This window comes from Rhinatrema bivittatum, chromosome 5, assembly GCF_901001135.1.
Source record: "Rhinatrema bivittatum chromosome 5, aRhiBiv1.1, whole genome shotgun sequence".
NCBI lineage: Eukaryota > Metazoa > Chordata > Amphibia > Gymnophiona > Rhinatrematidae > Rhinatrema > Rhinatrema bivittatum.
This window is the reverse complement of record NC_042619.1, coordinates 19,568,169-19,589,638: the sequence shown is the minus strand read 5'-3', so window position 1 is coordinate 19,589,638 and position 21,470 is coordinate 19,568,169. Positions and strand designations below refer to the sequence as shown.

General features: G+C 43.4%; 1 protein-coding gene across 1 annotated transcript in view; it reads left to right on the top strand.

The window, feature by feature from the left end:
• The window catches only part of WDR73 (WD repeat domain 73), a 94,690-nt gene that overhangs the window by 34,282 nt on the left and 38,938 nt on the right, over window positions 1–21,470 (top strand). The window contains exon 5 of the mRNA XM_029602101.1: window positions 16,206–16,273. Within this exon, the coding sequence (XP_029457961.1) occupies window positions 16,206–16,273 (68 nt within the window). The remainder of the gene's footprint in view (window positions 1–16,205; window positions 16,274–21,470) is intronic.

Sequence of the window (21,470 nt, the reverse complement as noted above, 5' to 3'; positions counted from 1 at the left end):
AACCACCATGGTACAGAAAAAGAAACAAAAACAGATTTCACATTTAACCAATGAAACAATTTTACCATGTTATATTAGACCTCTGTTGTGTTCGTGCCTGTTTTCGCCCTCGCTCCACCCTCTCTACCACTGTGGCGACTCCCTTCGGGTCTGATGGACAGATGCTGCTGCGGCTTCTCCTCGCCTCTTCTCCCCGGAGTCCCCAGGCTGGCCTGACGCTGCGGATCCGCCATGTTCCTGATGAGTTTGTACCGGCAAGGGCGCCAACCTCGGGGGTGTCCCCCCATAGTGACGTCATCCGCTTCCAACTTTAAAGGTCTTTGCTTGCAACTACGAATCGAGTGAGCAAGGGGAATTCTTTCTTCGCTGCTCTGCCTCCACAAACTTACCAAGGGGAACCCGTTCCTCGGGGGCCCCGCTCTCTCTTCTTGATTTCAGATTTCTAAGACGGGATCCGGTACTCGCTCCTCGAGGGCCTACGTCCCTGAATGCTCAGAAGACTCCCTATTGCCTGGAGTTCTATTACAGATAGGAACCGGTACTCGCTCCACGAGGGCCTCTTGTTCCTAATCTCTGAAGACTCCCTTCTGTCTAAGATGTTATCGCAGGTACAGAGATCGTGAGTTATTATTGCAGATAGGAACCGGTACTCGCTCCACGAGGGCCCATGTTCCTAAATCTCTCCAAAGACTGTCTTCTATTTCAGAAGCCACCTCATACACAGATATTGTAAGTTCTTTTCCAGATTGCATATAGGAACCAGTACTCGCCTAAGGCTCCTGATCTTGAATATACTGAAGACTCTTTCTTGCATAGAAGCCATTACAGATATAAGCCATTGTGAGTGTATCATCTACTACTGGTTATGTATCCAGCATACCCTGTCTACTCACTATCTATGAGTCTCTCTCTACAGCTCAGCAAACCCAGAGATTGCAGTTCCAGTATCTGAGGGACTTCAGCCCTGCCGGGTACATCAACTCACTACTGCCACCTCTGGTGGTTCTACTACCTGTCTAATAAAAGAACTATCTGTCTGTCTCCATACTCCAGCCTAGCTGGTGGTCCCTCTCAGGATATCCTCCTGAGGGCGCTGCCATCGGCCCAGGGTTTCATCAACTTACATTGGGTGCTCTTCCTCACAATACTAGAGCGGTATCATAACAGCCTGCCACTCTGTGGGGAAGCCAACCCACTACAGATCTAACTCCCTAGCAAGTTCGTTGACAGATTGCTAACTCCTTAACCGGAGAAGTAACAGATTGCTACTCCTCCCCTCTGGAGGAGCAGACCACTAACAGATTGCTAACTCTGCCTATGGAGTACAACGGACTGCTGGCTCCTCCCCTCAGGGGAGCAGAATCTATAATAGATCTACATCAGATTGCTAACTCCTCCCCTCTGGGGGAGCAGATCCATAACAACCTCATAGTAACATAGTAATGATGGCAGAAAAAGACCAACATGGTCCATCTAGTCTGCCCAGCAAGCTTCGCAAGGTAGTAACTGCCGCTCTGTGCAGGTTACCCCCATGTTTCTCTTAAGGGTAGCAACTGCCGCTCCATGCTGGTTTAGCTTTTTTATTTATTCCCATCCTTTAGCCTTTTAGGGATCCACAGTGTTTATCCCATGCCCCTCATAGGAGGAACCTTTAAAGAAAATAAATTAAAAGAAAAATTCCAAAACAGGCAATATTCAAAACAGTAAATCCTAGCCATGATATTCAGTTCACTGGACCTAACTAGACTGCAAAAAGAAATGTAATTGATCGATTCATAGAATACATATTTCCTATCCTTAAATCTAATTTCACATTTATATGGAAATCTAAGCATGAAGGTGGCCCCCAAGGAGCCCACATCCTGCTTTTTGCTTGGAAACAGTTTACATCTAGAATGCATTGATTGAATCGTATCAGGAAACATTGCTATCCTGTGACCTGGAAACATTCTGCTTAGCACAAAAATATATTCTTAAAGTTGAAATCTTATCTGGCTCTAGAGCAAAGACTAACAGCAATGTGGCTCTGGAAGTAATCTTCAATTGGGAATCTTGAAGAAAAGCTGTGAGATTTATTATTTCAGAGGATTTTCCAGAGCCTGTACCTAAGCACTAAACTTTGGCAACAGGTGGTATAGAATCCAAAGGGACTTTTAATATTTCTTGATAGAATTTCTTCAGCATATCTAAAGGTGTAATACAAGGCAATTTTGGAAAATGTAATAGCTGAGGATTAAACCTCTTATATTGATTTTATGAAAACTCTAACTTACAATGTACCATGTTCTTAACTTTAATCAAGGCAGCTTCTCATCCTTGCATCTCCTTTTCTGAGTTTCCACAGACACCAATCTCAGTCCCTGGTCCTCAAACACCTGTGCACGAGTATTAACTTGAGTAAGTAAACCATTTAATGATACTAAACTATTATCAATTCTAGCAGCTAAGGTCTTCTCCATGTCAACAATGGCTGCCCATTGTATAACCAGAGTCACTACAGATGGCTTAGTAGGAAGGATCTTAAACTCCAGGCTTTGAGATTGATGCTGGATAGGCAGTTTGAGCCCCAGCTATTCAAGGTGCAATCCTTCAGCCAGGGTCTTGCCGTCATACAACTTGGATGAGATAGCCAATTTGAATGCATCTCCAATTGTCTGAGACCCTGCTTCAGACCCCCCCTCCCCCAGTTGCCTTGGAGGCAAGATAAAACTTTTAAACAAATATATACATTTTTACATGTATTTCTATTTTTGGAAACACAGTATCTGGGAAAACTTTGTGTCCTTTGATAGAAAATAACTAAAGGCTGTAAGTCAAAAAGTAGTTAGTTAAGAACATAAGAAATTGCCATGCTGGGGCTGACCAAGGGTCCATCAAGCCCAGCATCCTGTTTTCAACAGAGCGAAACCAGGCCACAAGAACCTGGCAAGTACCCAAACACTAAGAAGATCCCATGCTACTGATGCCAGTAATAGCAGAAGCCATTCCCTAAGTCTACTTGATTAATAGCAGTTAATGGACTTCTCCAAGAACTTATCCAAACCTTTTTTAAACCCACCTAATCTAACTGCACTAACCACATCCTCTAGCAACAAATTCCAGAGCTTAATTGTGCATTGACTGAGAGAATTTTCTCTGATTAGTCTTAAATGTGCTACTTGCTAACTTCATGGAGTGCCCCCTAGTCCTTCTATTATCCGAAAGTGTAAATTACCAATTCACATCTACTTGTTCAAGACCTCTCATTATTTTAAAGACCTCTATCATATCCCCCCTCAGCTGTCTTTTCTCCAAGCTGAACAGCCCTAATCTCTTTGGCTTTTCCTCATAGGGGAGCTGTTCCATCCCCTTTATCGTTTTGGTCGCCCTTCTCTGTACCTTCTCCATCACAACTATATCTTTTTTGAGATGCGGAGACCAGAATTGTACACAGTATTCAAGGTGCGGTCTCACCATGGAGAGATACAGAGGCATTATTTATTTATTTATTTATTTTTAACTTTTATATACCGACATTCTTGCATTAAATGCAAATCATGCCGGTTTACAGTGAAACAGAAAAAGCAGGAAAAAATTCCTTAGTCGAATACAATGAAACAGCTTAGCATTATGACATTTTACGTTTTGTTAATCATTCCCTTCTTAATAATTCCTAACATTCTGTTTGCTTTTTTGACTGCTGCAGCACACTGATCCGACAATTTCAAAGTATTATCCACTATGATGCCTAAATCTTTTTCCTGGGTGGTAGCTCCTAATATGGAAGCTAACATTGTGTAACTATAGCAAGGGTTATTTTTCCCTATATGCAACACCTTGCACTTGTCCACATTAAATTTCATCTACCATTTGGATGACCAATCTTCCAGTCTCTCAAGGTCCTCCTGCAATGTATCACAATCTGCTTGTGATTTTACTACTCTGAATAATTTTGTATCATCTGCAAATTTGATAACCTCACTCGTATTCCTTTCCAGATCATTTATAAATATATTGAAAAGCACCGGTCCAAGTTCAGATCCCCGAGGCACTCCACTGTTTACCCTTTTCCACTGAGAAAATTGTCCTTTAAATCCTACTCTCTGTTTCCTGTCTTTTAACCAGTTTGTAATCCACAAAAGGACATTGCCTCCTATCCCATGATTTTTTTGTTTTCTTAGAAGCCTCTCATGAGGGACTTTGTCAAATGCCTTCTGAAAATCCAAATACACTACATATCTACCGGTTTATCCACATGTTTATTAACCCCTTCAAAAAAATGAAGCAGATTTGTGAGGCAAGACTTCTCTTGGGTAAATCATTGTTGACTATGTTCCATTAAACCATGTCTTTCTTTATGCTCTGTGATTTTGATCTTTAGAATAGTTTCCACTATTTTTCCTGGCACTGAAGTCAGGCTCACTGGTCTATAGTTTCCCGGATCGCCCCAGGAGCCCTTTTTAAATATTGGTGTTACATTGACCATCCTCCAGTCTTCAGGTACAATGGATGATTTTAATGATAGGTTACAAATTTTAATAATAGATCTGAAATTTCATTTATTAGTTCCTTCTTCACCTAAGGATTCATACCATCCGGTCCAGGTGATTTGCAACGCTTTAGTTTGTCAATCTGGCCTACTACATCTTCCCAGTTCCCAGTTCAATTCACAGGTTCAGTTCATCTGACTCAGCACACTTGAAAACCATCTCTGGAACTGGTATCTCCCAACATCCTCATTAGTAAACACTGAAGCAATTAATTCATTTAATCTTTCTGCAATGGCCTTGTCTTCCCTAAGAGCCCCTTTAACCCCTTGGTCATTTAATGGTCCAACCGACTCCCTCACAGGTTTCTTGCTTCGGATATATGTTTTAAAGTTTTTATTGTGAGTTTTTGTCTCTACGGCCAACTTCATTTTAAATTCTCTCTTCGCCTGTCTTATCAGTGTTTTATTTATTTATATTTATTTATTTATTTAGGGCTTTTTTATACCGACACTCATGATACCAATCATATCGTAATGGTTTACAATAAACAGCGGTGCAATAACATTAACATCAACGTGAACAATAGGCGAAGAGAGAAAAAGTGAATGAAAGTTACAATAAAACAGGGGCACTTGAACTGGGAGGAGGAAAAGCCAGAGTCATGGCTAACATAGAAATAAATAATATTTAGTCTCAGAAATAAATAATATCTAGACATATACTTAGGACTATAATAATCACTTGTACTCAGGACTGAATATTATCAAATATATACATGATATCCTCTACTTAGGGCTGTGGAATATCAAATGTTCCTGACTAAATAGTATTAGTTCATAAAACTCAGGACTGATTAGTATAACGTCAGAAGCCATGTCAGGGATGGGGAATGTCGACTGGCGGACCAAGGTGAGTTGTAGTTTAACTTGACAATGCTTATGCTTTTTTCTGTTTTGTTCAGATGGATCCTTCTTCCAGTTTTTGAAGGATGGATTTTTGGCTAAAATAGCCTCTTTCAACTCACCTATTAAACTATGCCGTAATTGTTTTGCCTTCCTTCCACCTTTCTTAATGCGTGGAATACATCTGGCCTGCGCCTCTAGGATTGTACTTTTAAACAGTGTCCATGCCTGTTGAACACTTTTAACCTTTGCAGCTGCACCTTTCAGTTTTTTTCTATTTTCCTCATTTTATCAAAGTTTCCCTTTTGAAAATTTAGTGTTAGAGCTTTAGATTTACTTATTGTCCTCCTAGTTATTAGTTTAAATTTGATCATGTTATGATCACTATTGCCAAGTGGCCCCACCACCATTACCTCTCACCAAATCCTGTGTTCCACTAAGAATTAAATCTAAAATAGCTCCTTCTTGTTTGTTCCTGAACCAATTGCTCCATGAAACAGTCATTTATTTCATCCAGGAACTTTATGTCTCTAGCATGTCCTGATGTTACATTTACCCAGTCAATATTGGGGTACTTGAAATCTCCCATTATTATTGCACTGCCAAATTGGTTTGCTTCCCTGATTCCTCTTAGCATTTCATCATCTGTCTGACCATTTTATCCAGGTGGACGGTAGTATACTCCTGTCACTAAACTCTTAACCAAAACATATGGGATTTCTATCCATATAGAATTTGGAAATCTTTAGCTCAGGTGATTCTTTACTTATAGGCACATGGATTATTTTTGCTTTTATTGGAACCTCTCTGTTGGGATGCCCTAACTCTCCTGTTTCATTAGTATCTTTCAAGGATACATTCCTCCAAACCATGCACTGCTGAGCGACTGTCGGCTTTCCCCCTTGTTCTAGTTTAAAAGCTGCTCTACCTCAAGTTTAGTAATCTAGACAGGACATGAATGGATTACCTTAGTTACAAATAACTTACTAGTACCTTTTTTAATACTGCCTGCTCATCAGTCCTCTTACTAGATTGCTGCCCTTATGAAGTAGCTCTAGTTAAATGGATATAGGTTTGCCCTTCTGCCAAGTACAAGCCAGTGCTGCGGTGTTGTCCACTACAGATACAGCAGACTGCAGTTCAGTCCAAAGCTGCTCCTAGCAGAGTTCTTTCACCTCCATTGCCATAAGATTAATCCTTCCTCTAGGATTTGAGCGCCAAGGAGAGGGCTCCAGAGCTAAAAACCAAATCCAAGTCTCCTGTTTGGCAGTACAAAGTGCTTAGCCCGCTGTAACCTCTCCTTTATCTTCATCTACAGTATAAGGAACTCTTCATAAATTCTTAATCAGCATGTGCAGTGCACATTTGTTTTTGCATCACACCTCCTGTTACACAAGTACTGAGTCAGTAATATAAGAGACCTTTATTTTTATAAAAATTGTGAGATCTCTTCCTAAGTCTACACTTGTTCCAGTTGGGCTGACTGTTTCCTTCCTTCCTTCCTTGTTCCTTTCTTAGTACTTTCTCCTCCCAAATTATTTCTCTGAGTTTTAGAAAATAACATGTACCAAGACATTCCAAGCAATGACTGTTAAATTGGGATCTAGATAATACCCAGAATAGAGAGTGTTTATTAGAACCAATTTCATACTCCTACTCCCAGTGGAATTGTCTGGCCAAAGATGAGATGATTCTCAAAAAATAACCTAGTGATAGTGGTAAATCAGAATCCTAGGGATAAAAAAAAAAACAATCTGGAGAGACACTCTGAGCCCGATATTCAAAAGCTACTTAACCAGATAAGTAGGACTTATCTAACTAAGTGGTAGCTGCTGAATATCCAGCTATGTTCAGTGGTTGCCACTTAACCGGATAAATAACTTTGGTGCATCAATGCACCACGTGAGGTTTGCATTGACGGCACTGAAGAGGGATGGCCTGATGGAGCTGGCATCAACGCACCTTGTGAGGATTGTTTATACTTCTTCGACCAGATAGGGCCGAGTTAAGGGAGTGATGCCTTTTATGCTTCAAAGGCATTTGGGCAACTGAACTAGACCCCACGGACACAGCCTTTGTGGATGGGGGAGTTTTGGAACAGATTTGGCTCAATGGCTTTATCTTATTTGCCCTTGACCTCACCACCTCCAAAGAAATTGAAAATATTCTCAAAAAACTTAAACCTGCCTCCCACCCTAGCGACACCATTCCCCCCAAGCCCTTCTTGCCATCACCAGCTCCATAGCCAGTGCCTTAGCTGACATCAATTGTTCCCTATCACATGGCACAATCCTTGATTCACTCAAGCATGCAGTAGTCAAACCCCTCTTAAAGAAACCCTCCTTAGACCTGAAAGATCCTGCCAATTTCCGCCCCATTTCTAACCTCCCACTCATAGCCAAGCTAATGGAAAAGGTTGTCAATTCACAACTCATGGATTACCTTGAAAACCATGAGATCCTTCATGCAGCTCATTTTGGCTTCCGTAAACTTCTCAACACGGAATTGCTACTCCCTCACCCTTTCCGACCACATCCTCAGAGGCATGGGCCAAGGGTACAACTTCCTTCTCGCCCTCCTAGATATCTCTTCGGCCTTCAACACCATCAGCCATAAACTCCTTGCCTGCCTAGAAAACATTGGCATTGCTCTAGCCTGGTTCAAATCTTACCTATCGAACAGAAAGTTCTCTGTTAAATTTGGAGACTCCATATCTGCCTCTCACGCATTGCAATAGGGTGTTCCGCAAGGCTCATCACTCTCCTCTACCCTCTTCAACCTCTACCTTACCCCCCTATGCCAACTCCTCACTGATCTTAAACTAAAATTCTTTGGACTTCTATGCCGATGATGTTCAGATCATTATACCAATCCACGACTCTATTTCTGATGCTCTAAACCACTGGGGCGAGTGCCTGGCAGCCATTAACTCCCTGCTCACCAACCTCCAACTGGCACTCAACACCAACAAAACCGAACTGATATTTATCTCATCCTATCCCCCCTCCCCACCCCTGTCTAATGACCCCAAGATCTGCACCACCACCGCCCAATCATCTGTCAGGGATCGTGGTGTCATCCTCAATCAACAACTAAACATGAAGAAATACATTAACTCCATACTTAAAGATGGCTTTTTCAAATTGAGTGTCTTAAAAAACTGAAATCCCTACTATACTCCCAAGACTTCTGAACAGTGATCCAAGTCACCATTCCCAATAAATTAGACTATTGTAACGGCCTTTTCCTTGGGCTCCCTTACTCCATGATAAAACCACTACAGATGCTGCAAAATGCAGCAGCACGCATCCTCTCCAATACCCGCAAGGGCGATCACATCACCCCCATCCTCAAGGAGCTACACTGGCTTCCGGTCCGCTCCCGTATCCACTACAAAACCCTGACCATTGTACATAAATCCCTCCATGTCCACAACTCCAACTGGCTCGACCTGCCTTTCAACCCCTACCATTCCTCAAGACCCATCAGAACAGCCAATAAAGGCACCTTCACTGTCCCCCCACTCAAAACAGCCCACCTCACACCCACACGCGACTGAGCATTCTCAATTGCTGGCCCGTCCCTCTGGAATGCTCTCCCACCTGCCCTGCGACTCGAACCATGCTCCATCAAATTCAAAAAGAAGTTAAAAACCTGGTTATTTAAACGTGCCTACCCAGAATAGTATCTCCACTCCACTCCCCACCCACCTAGCACTGCCATATTATGATACTGCATGATACTGTATTTTAAGTTCTTCTTTGAGTTTCCTTTTTTGTTGTATATAACCTTTCCTTCAATGCTGCTCTTAAGTTATCGCCCTCCCAGTTCCTTTTCCCTGTTATCATGTAATTTCAGTCTTGTTGTTCACTTGTGAAAACCGGTATGATGTCCTCACTAATACCGGTATATAAAAGTTGTAAAATTAATAAATAAATGGCTTTCCTGAGGAAGCAGACGATGCTGCACTGTGGGAGGTAGATCTACTGCTTTTCACAGTTTTCTAGTCATGATCTGGTCCTAGATAGTGGTAGCATAAATCGTAGCCGTCAGTGAGGGACATGACGTTTCCACATGGGCAGCTCTTGAATCCACTCACTATTGTAGAATTTTTCTTCTGGCCCAACATTTTCATTTGAAAGGAAAAATTTTTTGTAGCACTTAAAAGAGCTCTTTGTGTGGCTGTAGAAGCAGCGCGACAAGGCAGAATAAGTTTTCTGAAGAAAAATAGCAAGTGAAGTAAAAAAAAACAAACAAAAAAACCATAGATGAAATGTTGTAGAGTTCAAAGCTTTATAGCTTGGAGAGATGAGACTGTTTGGTGCCAATGGATGTAATGGCTGATTAATCCTGCTATCTATGGAAAACACTGCTGGCGCGCGCATGTTATAAATCCTGATGAGTTGCATGCACATGCGCGCCAGATTTTAAAATTCGCAAGTGCGGGCAGCCTGTGACTCGCGTGCGCACAGGGGGGGGAATTTTACAAAGCAACGCACAGCGACTCGAGTAGGGCATCCCCAGTTCCCTCTGTTTGCTCCAATTAAGGAGCGGACTGGGAGGGAACTTCCCTATACCCCTATCTATCCTTTGTACCTTTTCTCCTCCCTGACTCCTACCTCCTACCTAACTATTAGGGTTTTTAAAATTTTTTTCTACTTCAACTTTGGAGTTGAAGTGACCTCCGCACTCCGGCCAGCTGCTGGAGCGCGCTTCCTCGGGACAGCGGCTAATATCAGAAAAGTTTGTCTTTTTGCCAATGATGCCAAAATCTGCACAGGGTAGACAGCCTGGAAGGTATGGAAAAACAAGGAGGAATCTAGCAAAGCTTGAGGAATGGTCTCGAAACTGACAGTTAAGATTTAATGCTAAAAAATAGAGTAATTCATTTAGGCTGCAGAAACCAAGAGAGGCACAGTATTTGAGGTGAAATTCTTCTAAGCACAAAGGAAGAGCGGGATCCGGGGGTAATTGTATCTGATGATCTTAAGGTGGCCAAAACGGTGGATAAAGCAATAGCAAAAGTCAGAAAGATGCTTGGCTGCATCGGGAGAGGAATGGTCAGCAGAAAAAGGGAGGCGATATTGCCTCTGTATAGGTCCCTGGTGAGACCTCACTGGGAATACTGTGTACAATTCAGGTCACCCCACCTTCAAAAAGATATAAACAGGATGAAGTCGGTCCAGAGGGTGGCTCTTAAAGTGGTCAATGATCTTCGTTCTAAAGCATAGGAGGACAGGCTTAAAGATCTAAACATGTATACCCTAGAGCAGGGGTCGGGAACCAATGGCTCGCGAGCCAGATGTGACTCTTTTGATTGCTGCATCTGGCTCGCAGACAAATCTTTAATAAAAAAGTAAAAATCTAATAAAACCCCCCACCCTCCTGACGCCCCCCAAGACCTCCAAAATTAATTTACTACAACCCCCCACCCTCCTGACCCCCCCCCCCCAAGACCTGCCAAAAGTCCCTGGTGGTCCAGCGGGGGTCCAGAAGCGGTCCGGGAGCGATCTCCTGGACTTGGGCTGTCAGCTGCCAGTAGTCAAAATGGCGCTGACGGCCCTTTGCCCTCACTATGTCACTGGGGTCGACCAATGGCGGCGGTAGCCCCTGTGACATAGTAAGGGCAAAGGGTCGTCGGCTGCCAGTAATCAAAATGGTGTCGACGGCCCTTTGCCCTTACTATGTTACAGGGGCTACCGCTGCCATTGGTCGACCCCAGTGACATAGTGAGGTCAAAGGGCCGTCGGCGCCATTTTGACTATTGGCAGCCGACAGCCCAAGTCCAGGAGATCGCTCCTGGACCCCCGCTGGACCACCAGGGACTTTTGGCAGGTCTTGGGGGGTCAGGAGGGTGGGGGGTTTTGTTAGATTTTTACTTTTTTATTAAAGATTTGTCTGCGAGCCCTGGACCCCCGCTGGACCACCAGGGACTTTTGGCAGGTCTTGGGGGGGTCAGGAGGGTGGGGGGTTGTAGTAAATTAATTTGGCAGGTCTTGGGGGGCGTCAGGAGAGTAGGGGGTTGTAGTTAGTATGGCTCTCACAGAATTACATTTTAAAATATGTGGCGTTCATGGCTCTCTCAGCCAAAAAGGTTCCTGACCCCTGCCCTAGAGGAAAGGTGAGATAGGGGGGATATGATAAAGACATTTAAATATCTCAAAGGTTTCCATGCACAGGAGCTGAGCCTCTTTTGACGGAAAGGAGGCTTTAAAACAAGAGGTCATGGGATGAGGGTGAAAGGGGTAGACTCAGGAGTAATCTTAGGAAATATTTCTTTACAGAGAAGGGAGGTTAATGCATGGAACGACCTCTCAGTGGAAGTGGTGGAGACAAAAACAGTATCTGAATTCAAGAAAGCATGGGATAAATACAGGGAGTGTTGGGAATTGTAAGGGCAAATAAATTGGACAGATGGGTAGACTAGATGGGTCAGATAGTCTTTATCTGTTGTCATATTTCTATTTCAGTTTGATATAATAATCTATTAAAATCACATTTCTAGGGTTTTTCCAATCTTTTCTCTTCCAGTGAAAAAAGCAAAATTCATTCCTCATGTTGGAATTTAAGATTATCAATATAGAACAGAGAGGTATTTGTATTTTCAGAATTTCTGGACCAAAACTACTCCAGTGATGTTTCTGGTATTCATTTTCAATATCAGTTGTGAGGCCTTTATTACTGTACATCATGTGACATATGATGCACACTAATAAGAAAGCCTCACATTTAGTGTGATCAAGGCAACCAGTTGGCCAGTGTCTTCATCGCTATCTGCAATTTTTTTTAGATTAAATACTGTTGCATTCTATCCCAATGTGTCATTTTACCAATTGAATATGGGTTAGCGAGATTGAGGGGAACACATGATAACGTTGGGAACCTTAGATTAGGTTGGGATGGAGGAAATTGTGTTGTGTAATAGGTTCCATGATTTACTCACTGTTAATGTTATGGCTGGACTTGTTTTACCTTTGTTTAATATGATTGTTGTGATGTTATATATTAGTGTGATATTATGATTGTACCTCGCCCTGATGTCTTGGGACAAAGGGAGAGTAATTAAAGTTTTAGTTATAAAATAATTAAAAATAAAATGTACTTGTGTTTCTCAGTCAATTTGGGCATTAATTGGGAGCATGCATTAGCATCCCTTTGTTTCTCCTGATCCTTTCTCCAGATGTCAAGGGGTTAATTTGAGAACTGGGGCACATATAGTGACCAGAGGTTGTAAGCACAGAGCGGTTTCACATCAGCAATCTGTACCATGTCTGAGAACCAGGACTTTGCACGCAGGAAGCGCCAACCCTAAACAGACAGCTTCCTTTCACTGTACAGACTGTACCCTTTTGTTTGTAGAAAGAAATGGCAGGAAACTAGCTGCAGGTGATGTTTTCTTTGTTGGATGAACTTGAAACCTTCTTTTGACGTTTGACAGTGAAGGGCAGTTATTAATGGCTTGGTGGTAGTCCAGTGCAGGACACCTGAGTTTGATTCTCAGCTTGTTTTCCTGCTCCTCAGACTAGGTCGGAGGCAGAGTGCAGAAGAAGCAGTCTTTACGACATCCTCCCCAGAGAGGAGTAACAAATATTAGGCAAAAAGAAAGCCAACAGTTCAGCATGTTTGCAAAGGACTGAAAGAGCACATCTTTTGTCTATGGATTTATTGACCGAGATGCTAAGCATTTTTGGATTTAATTACTCAGCTTTCCAAATCTGAGCTCAGGGCTAGTTTACATTTCAGGTTCGTTAGGTAGTTCCCTGCTCCACGGGACTTGCGATCAGAGTTTTCCCATAGCCATGGAATGGGAGAAAAGCCTTTGCAAATTGGGACCTCTGTCCGCCGGAAAGAGAAAAAACAAGTCCAGAGCAAATATTGTTGAAGGAGGAAGTTCTGCATGAAGGACTGTGGAACATTAGTCTAATTTTTAAATTTGTCACTTGCAGGCAAAAGTCCACAGTCCTTATGAAGAAGCCTTTGCTTGCCACAATTTTTTTTTTTTTGGAAGTTTGGGGCAGGATTTCATTCCCTTCCTGAAGTTGCAGGACATTAGATTCTTAGGCAAAAGATGCTCTTTTCAAAATTGTACAAACAAACCCATTTGCAGGCCTTTTGCACTTTTCTGGCCCTATTTTGCCTACTACTTAAATCTGACCCTCTGGGAAGTGGTTTTCAGACAGGCCCATATATCTGCAAAATCTTTGTACTTGCTTTTTACTTGCAGACTTTGCATTCATTTCCAGAGCTGAAAATATGTGCTTCCTTTCACTTTGAAAAGTGCCTAAGGGAAATTACGGCGGTTACTACCCCAATCCAAATGTGCCTGATACTTCACTTTCGATGCATATCCAGCATAGCTCTCTGCTTCAACGGCAGGGGAGAAGAATAAACTGATACTTCACGCATATCCAGCATAGCTCTCTGCTTCAACGGCAGGGGAGAAGAAAAACAACCAATAAGGGCTGTATAACATAGTCTGGGTTAAAACAAATAGGCGTGGGTGTAGCTTGCTTATTGCGGCAGTTACTACCCCTACTACCTCTAACTAATCAAGCTAGATATTTCACTTGGATGCAGCTCCATCACTGCTCTCTACATTGATGGTGGGGGAGGAGGGGAAATAGAACCAAGAGCTAGGAGAAACAGATAAGTATGGGAGAAAGAATGTGTGAAGCTTGCTGGGCAGACTGGATGGGCCGTTTGGTCTTCTTCTGCCGTCATTTCTATGTTTCTATGTTTCTATGTTTCAAATTTACACCTATTTGGTGTGGGTGATTTTTCCAAAGCATGCACGAAATTGCAAACCCTGCCCCCTCCCACAGATAAAAGCATGCGCTCAGTGGCACTGTGTATGGACTTTTACCCACATGTGGACTGGACAGTTTTCACAAAGCCCATATCTGCAGCTGAAGCAGACTGGTTTGCCTGCGGAAATGGCATTAGAGTTTACCCTCTTAGGGGATCATTTTTTAATAGCCCGCATAAGAAAGTTGACAAATGGGCGCAGCCATTACACCAGTTTTAAAAGCAAACTCGCGTCCATATCTTCACTTTGTAAATAATCCCACTCAAGTTACCTGGACGCAGTTACAGCTGCTAATTTGTGTGCAGGAAATGTTCTGGAAAATTGATGCTCATTCTTTTCAAACCCCTTCCCCAATTCTGCCACTGGGAATGCCTCCTCGCTGGTCCACGTAAACTTACCCGGAATATCGGGCGGACGCTTTTGGTTATCCCATTTCCTACAAAGAGCAGTTTGGAATGTGCATGCCAGTCTTTCAGCTATTTGGCGCAACTGTTCTGGAATGAAATTCCTTGAGAACTTTCTCTGGAATCAAATTAGCAGTAATTCCAAAAAGGATTGAAAACCTGGTTACTCTAACAAGCTTAAAACCTATGAGAGTCTGCAATTAAGTGTCCTTTTATTGATTTGCTCAATTGTATCTGTTTGATTAGTTAGTGTTTTGAAGTTATAGTTAAAAGCACTGTTTTACCTGTGGAAATACCTTTGAAAATTATCCTCCCTGTATGTACACAGTACAAAATAGGTCACAATGTTTCCCCCAACCCAAGTAATTCACAATAGACGTTTTGAGCAAAGGGAGATTCATTAATTTGTTTAGGGTCAGATAGTGAAATATTTGGGAAGGTTTCAAATTTAGGTCTCTTGTTTTGTGTGCCAAACACTCGGGCCGATTCAGTAAAAACGCGGGAGAGCGGAAGAACGCCTGCTCTCCCGGTGTGCGCACCGGCCACTTGCCGGTGCGCGCAATTCAGTATGCTAATTAGGTGGTGCGGTAGAAACGGGCAAAAGGAGGTGCTAGGGACACTAGCGCGTCCTAGCGCCTCCTTTTGACCCGGAGCAGCAGCTGTCAGCGGGTTTGACAGCCGACGCTCAATTTTGCCGGCGTCTGTTCTCGAGCCCGCTGACAGCCACGGGCTCGGAAACTGGACGCCAGCAAAATTGAGCGTCCGGTTTTCGGCCCGACAGCCGCCGGCCCAATTTAATTTTTTTTTTTTTTACTTTTTACACCCTTCGGGACCTCCAACTTAATATCGCTATGATATTAAGTCTGAGGGTGCACGGAGAAGCAGTTTTTACTGCTTTTCTGTGCACTTTCCCAGCGCCGGCAGAAACTAGAGCCTACCTTTGAGTAGGCGCTAATTTCTTAAAGTAAAATGTGCGGCCTGGCTGCACATTTACTTACTGTATCCCGCGGGCATACCTAATAGGGTCATCAACATGCATTTGCATGTTGAGGGCGCTATTAGGTGCCACGGGTTGGATGTGCGTTTTCCGCCCCTTACTGAATAAGGGGTAAGGGAAAACGCGCGTCCAAGGGCAGGTTAACAGTGCGCTCCGTCGGAGCACACTGTACCGTATTGGCTATTAATCAAATTTACTTAGGGAACGACCTCTGCTATTAATTGCATCAGTAGCATGGGATCTTCTTAGTTTTTGGGTAATTGCCAGGTTCTTGTGGCCTGGTTTGGCCTCTGTTGGAAACAGGATGCTGGGCTTGATGGACCCTTGGTCTGACCCAGCATGGCAATTTCTTATGTTCTTATGTTCAATGGATGACTGTTACAGGACTGGCAAGTACTGCAGCTGGGCTGCATGGAGGATAATAATATGAATATCATAGACAGAACAGGTTGAAGGAGTGCCAAAGACTTTGTATAGGTGCATAGACATGTTTAGAAGTAAATTTTGTTGAGCCAATAATATATTACCTACAATTTGTTTTAAGAGTTTTTTTTTAACTTCTTGAGAATTGATTAGCAGGGCTACCACATTATTTAATCTGTTTGACCTATTCATTTTTGTTCATAGCTTGTTACTAACAACTGGACCAGAAGAGAATTCCATCCAGATATGGCAAATAGCCGCAGAAGACAGTGGTAAGTGTGTGTGAGCCAATGTGGATTACAAACTGGCTAAAAGACAGGAAACAGAGAGTAGGATTAAATGGACAATTTTCTCAGTGGAAGGGAATGGGCAGTGGAGTGCCTCAGGGATCTGTATTGGGACCCTTACTTTTCAATATACTTATAAATGATCTGGAAAGAAATATGACGAGTGAGGTAATCAAATTTGCAGATGATACAAAAATTTATTTATTTATTTATAACTTTTTTTATACCGAAGTTCAGGTAACAGAGTTACTTATCACTCTGGTTTACATTGCAACAGGTAGTAAACAATGACAACATGTGTCTTACAATGAACAAGGGAGTGAACAACTTGGATAACATAACTAGGAACAAGAACAGTACAAACTATTAGAGCGAATCAAGCCCATGGGGAGGGAGATTTGCTAATGGGGGGGAGGGGGGAGGAGGTTTGTAAGGGGAGGGGGAGGGGGAATAATTTATTATTGATTGGTAAAAAACATGGACATAGGTTCTGGGTGTCGACAGTCTGTGGGAGTTGTGGAAGACTTAGTACGTTATGGGAATGCTTGACCGAACAGCCATGTCTTGAGTCTTTTTTTGAACGTGTTGTGGCAATGTATCAGCCTTAGTTCAGGAGCAGCAAATTCCACTGTTTGGGGCCTGCTGTGGATAGAGCTCTTTTACTTAAAGATGTTTTCATGGGAGGTGCATGTAGAGTTCCTCTTTGTGCTAATCTTAGTGGTCGGGAAGACATGTGAAGTTGAAGAGGGATTCTGAGGTCCAGTGGAGTGTTGTTGAATATGGCTTTGTGGGTGATTGATAGAAGTTTGAAGAGGATTCGAAATTTGACTGGGAGACAGTGGAGCTTTTTTAGAATTGGTGTAATATGGTCTCTTTTGCTGGATTTAGTGAGACTCCTTGCTGTTGCGTTCTGTAACAGTTGAAGAGGTTTTAGGGTGTAGACTGGGAGACTGTGTAGCAGTGAATTACAGTAATCTATTTTTGAGAAAATGATGGATTGTAACACTGATCTGAAATCATGGAAATGGAGGAGGGGTCGAAGCCTTTTTAGAACTTGGAGTTTGTAGTAGCACTCTTTAACCGTAGTGTTGATGAAACTAGAGTAGCTCAGTTGGTTATCCATGACCACCCCAAGGTTTCTGACCCGAGGGGAGAAAACTGGGAGCGGCGTAAGGTGAGAGCTGGTCAATGGAAGGGTGCCGTCTTGAGTGATCAGGAGGAATTCTGTCTTGTCGGTGTTGAGTATCAGGTTGAGATTTGACAGGAGTTTGTTAATGGAGAGGAGGCAGGAATTCCAAAAAAGTAAGGTCTTTGTAGTGATTCGGTTATAGGAATAAGGATTTGGACATCATCGGCATATAGGTAATGGGTTAACTTTAGATTAGAAAGGAGATGACAAAGCGGGAGAAGATAGATATTGAATAACGTAGGGGATAGCGAAGAGCCTTGAGGGACCCCTAAAGTGGAACTGAACGGTGGTAACCCTTTGCTATTGATCTTAACTTTGTAGTTTCTGTTCTGTAGGAAAGATTTGAACCAGTTTAGAGCTTTGTTTTTGATGCCGATCTCAGATAATCTTTCGATGAGAAAATCATGGTTGACCGTGTCAAAGGCGGCCGAGAGATCAAGGAGGATGAGCAAGCAGGGATGTTTGTTTTCTAAATTCATGAGAATGTTGTCTGATAGAGATAAAAGAAGAGTTTCGGTACTATGGGATTTGCGAAAACCAAATTGAGCCGGGGAGAGGATATTGTTATTGTCAAGGAATTCAGAGAGCTGTTTGTTTGACTATTCTTTCCAGGATTTTGGCAATGATCGGAAGATTAGCAATTGGACGGAAATTTGCTGGGTTATCTGTAGAGAGATTTGGTTTTTTTGTTCAGAGTAGTTAAATCACAAGCAGAATGTAATAAATTGCAGGAAGACCTTGTGAGACTGGAAAATTGGGCATCAAAATGGCAGATGAAATTTAATGTGGATAAGTGCAAGGTGATGCATATAGGGAAAAATAACCCATGCCATAGTTACACAATGTTAGCTTTCATATTAGGTGCTACTACCCAAGAAAGAGATCTAGGCATTATAGTGAATAACACATTGAAATCGTTGGTTCAGTGTGCTGCGGCAGTCAAAAAAGCAAACAGAATGTTGGGAAATATTAGAAAGGGAATGGTGAATAAAATGGAAAATGTCATAATGCCTCTGTATCGCTCCATGGTGAGACCGCACCTTGAATACTGTGTACAATTCTGGTCGCCGCATCTCAAAAAAGATATAGTTGCAATGGAGAAGGTACAGAGAAGGGCTACCAAAATGATAAAGGGGAATGGAACCAGCTCCCCTATGAGGAAAGACTAAAGAGATTAGGAATTTTCAGCTTGGAGAAGAGACGGCTGAGGGGGGATATGATAAAGGTGTTTAAATTCATGAGAGGTCTAGAACGGGTAGATGTGAATCGGTTATTTACTCTTTCGGATAATAGAAAGACTAGGGGGCACTCCATGAAGTTAGCATGTGGCACATTTAAAACTAATCGGAGAAAGTTCTTTTTCACTCAACGCACAATAAAGCTCTGGAATTTGTTGCCAGAGGATGTGGTTAGTGCAGTTAGTGTAGCTGGGTTCAAAAAAGGTTTGGATAAATTCTTGGAGGAGAAGTCCATTAACTGCTATTAATCAAGTTTACTTAGGGAATAGCCACTGCTATTAATTGCATCAGTGGCATGGGATCTTCTTAGTGTTTGGGTAATTGCCAGGTTCTTGTGGCCTGGTTTGGCCTCTGTTGAAACAGGATGCTGGGCTTGATGGATCCTTGGTCTTACCCAGTATGGCAATTTCTTATGTAGTGAAAAAGGGCTGGGCATCCTATAAGCAGGGATCTAAATTTGTTGTTTTCTGCTAATGATTTCATTGGGGGAGAGAAGGGGCATTTTTCGCATATTTTATTTGTTCTTTCCCTAAACTGTGTTCATGCTTTCTTCCCTGTTGGAGCTCGATCAGACAGGGAGCCAACCACCTGCTAATCCATCCTTGCCGTCCTTGCAAACTGGCTAAAAGACAGGAAACAGAGAGTAGGATTAAATGGATAATTTTCTCAGTGGAAGGGAGTGGACAGTGGAGTGCCTCAGGGATCTGTATTTGGGACCCTTACTTTTCAATATATTTATAAATGATCTGGAAAGAAATACGACGAGTGAGATAATCAAATTTGCAGATGACACAAAATTGTTCAGAGTAGTTAAATCACAAGCAGATTGTGATAAATTGCAGGAAGACTGTTACAGTTTTGGCTGCAATGCAACCGCCTCACCACCAGGGGTCCCTCTAGTGCTGGCTCTCCTGACAGGCCCAGGCCATCTCCCCTGTCCACTCTATGTTCTGGGTTGGCCCTTATAACCCTGCCTGACAGTTCCCTCGGTGCTTCGGCATCGAGCTCACCTGGGCTCCCTGCTCTAGCCCTGCGCGGCCTTCGGGCCTTTCCTTGCCTTGCGCGGCCTTCGGGCCTTTCCTTGCCTTGCCTTGCGCGGCCTTCGGGCCTTCTTCCTCGCTTTTCTTACCTGGCCTACGGGCCTTCTGACCTGCCTGCTCTGCTTACGGTGTGTGGCCTACGGGCCTTCTGTGTATGTGTGGCCTACGGGCCTTCTGACCTGCTTGCCCTGACTACGGTGTGTGGCCTACGGGCCTTCTGTGTATGTGTGGCCTACGGGCCTTCTGACCTGCCTGCTCTGCTTACGGTGTGTGGCCTACGGGCCTTCGGTCTGTGTGTGTGTGGCCTACGGGCCTTCTGACCTGCCTTGCCCCGCTTATGGTGTGTGGCCTACGGGCCTTCTGTGTGTATGTGTGTGGCCTACGGGCCTTCTGACCTGCCTTGCCCCGCTTATGGTGTGTGGCCTACGGGCCTTCTGTGTGTATGTGTGTGGCCTACGGGCCTTCTGACCTGCCTTGCCCCGCTTATGGTGTGTGGCCTACGGGCCTTCTGTGTGTGTGTGGCCTACGGGCCTTCTGACCTGCCTTGCCCCGCTATTGGTGTGTGGCCTACGGGCCTTCTGTGTGTGTGTGTATGGCCTACGGGCCTTCTGACCTGCCTTGCCCTGCTTACTGTGCCCTGACCCAGCCTGGACCCAGACACTGCTGACTGCCGCCTGCCCTGACCCAGCCTGAACCCAGACTCTGATACTTGCTGCCTGCCCTGACCCAGCCTGGAACCTGACACTGTTTCTAGCTTCCTGTCTCTCTCCACCTGGAGCCACCCTGCTGGGTGGTGTTCACGACTCCTGACCGGAGCCCAAGCGTAACAAAGACCTTGTGAGACTGGAAAATTGGGCATCCAAATGGCAGATGAAATTTAATGTGGATAAGTGCAAGGAGATGCATATAGGGAAAAATAACCCATGCTATAATTACACAATGTTGGGTTTCATATTGGGTGCTACAACCCAAGAAAGAGATCTAGGTGTCATAGTGGATAACACATTGAAATCGTCGGTACAGTGTGCTGCGGTAGTCAAAAAAGCAAACAGAATGTTGGGAATTATTAGAAAGGGAGTGGTGAATAAAACGGAAAATGTCATAATGCCTCTGTATCGCTCCATGGTGAGACCGCACCTTGAATACTGTGTACAATTCTGGTCGCCGCATCTCAAAAAAGATATAATTGCGATGGAGAAGGTACAGAGAAGGGCTACCAAAATAAGGGGAATGGAACAGCTCCTCTATGAGGAAAGATTAAAGAGGTTAGGACTTTTCAGCTTGGAGAAGAGACGGCTGAGGTTATTTACTCTTTCGGATAGTAGAAAGACTAGGGGGCACTCCATGAAGTTAGCATGGGGCACATTTAAAACTAATCGGAGAAAGTTCTTTTTTACTCAGCGCACAATTAAACTCTGGAATTTGTTGCCAGAGGATGTGGTTAGTGCAGTTAGTATAGCCGTGTTTAAAAAAGGATTGGATAAGTTCTTGGAGGAGAAGTCCATTACCTGCTATTAAGTTCACTTAGAGAATAGCCACTGCCATTAGCAATGGTAGCATGGAATAGACTTAGTTTTTGGGTACTTGCCAGGTTCTTATGGCCTGGATTGGCCACTGTTGGAAACAGGATGCTGGGCTTGATGGACCCTTGGTCTGACCCAGTATGGCATTTTCTTATGTTCTTATGTACCATCCTGCTTGTCCTGGGAAAAAGC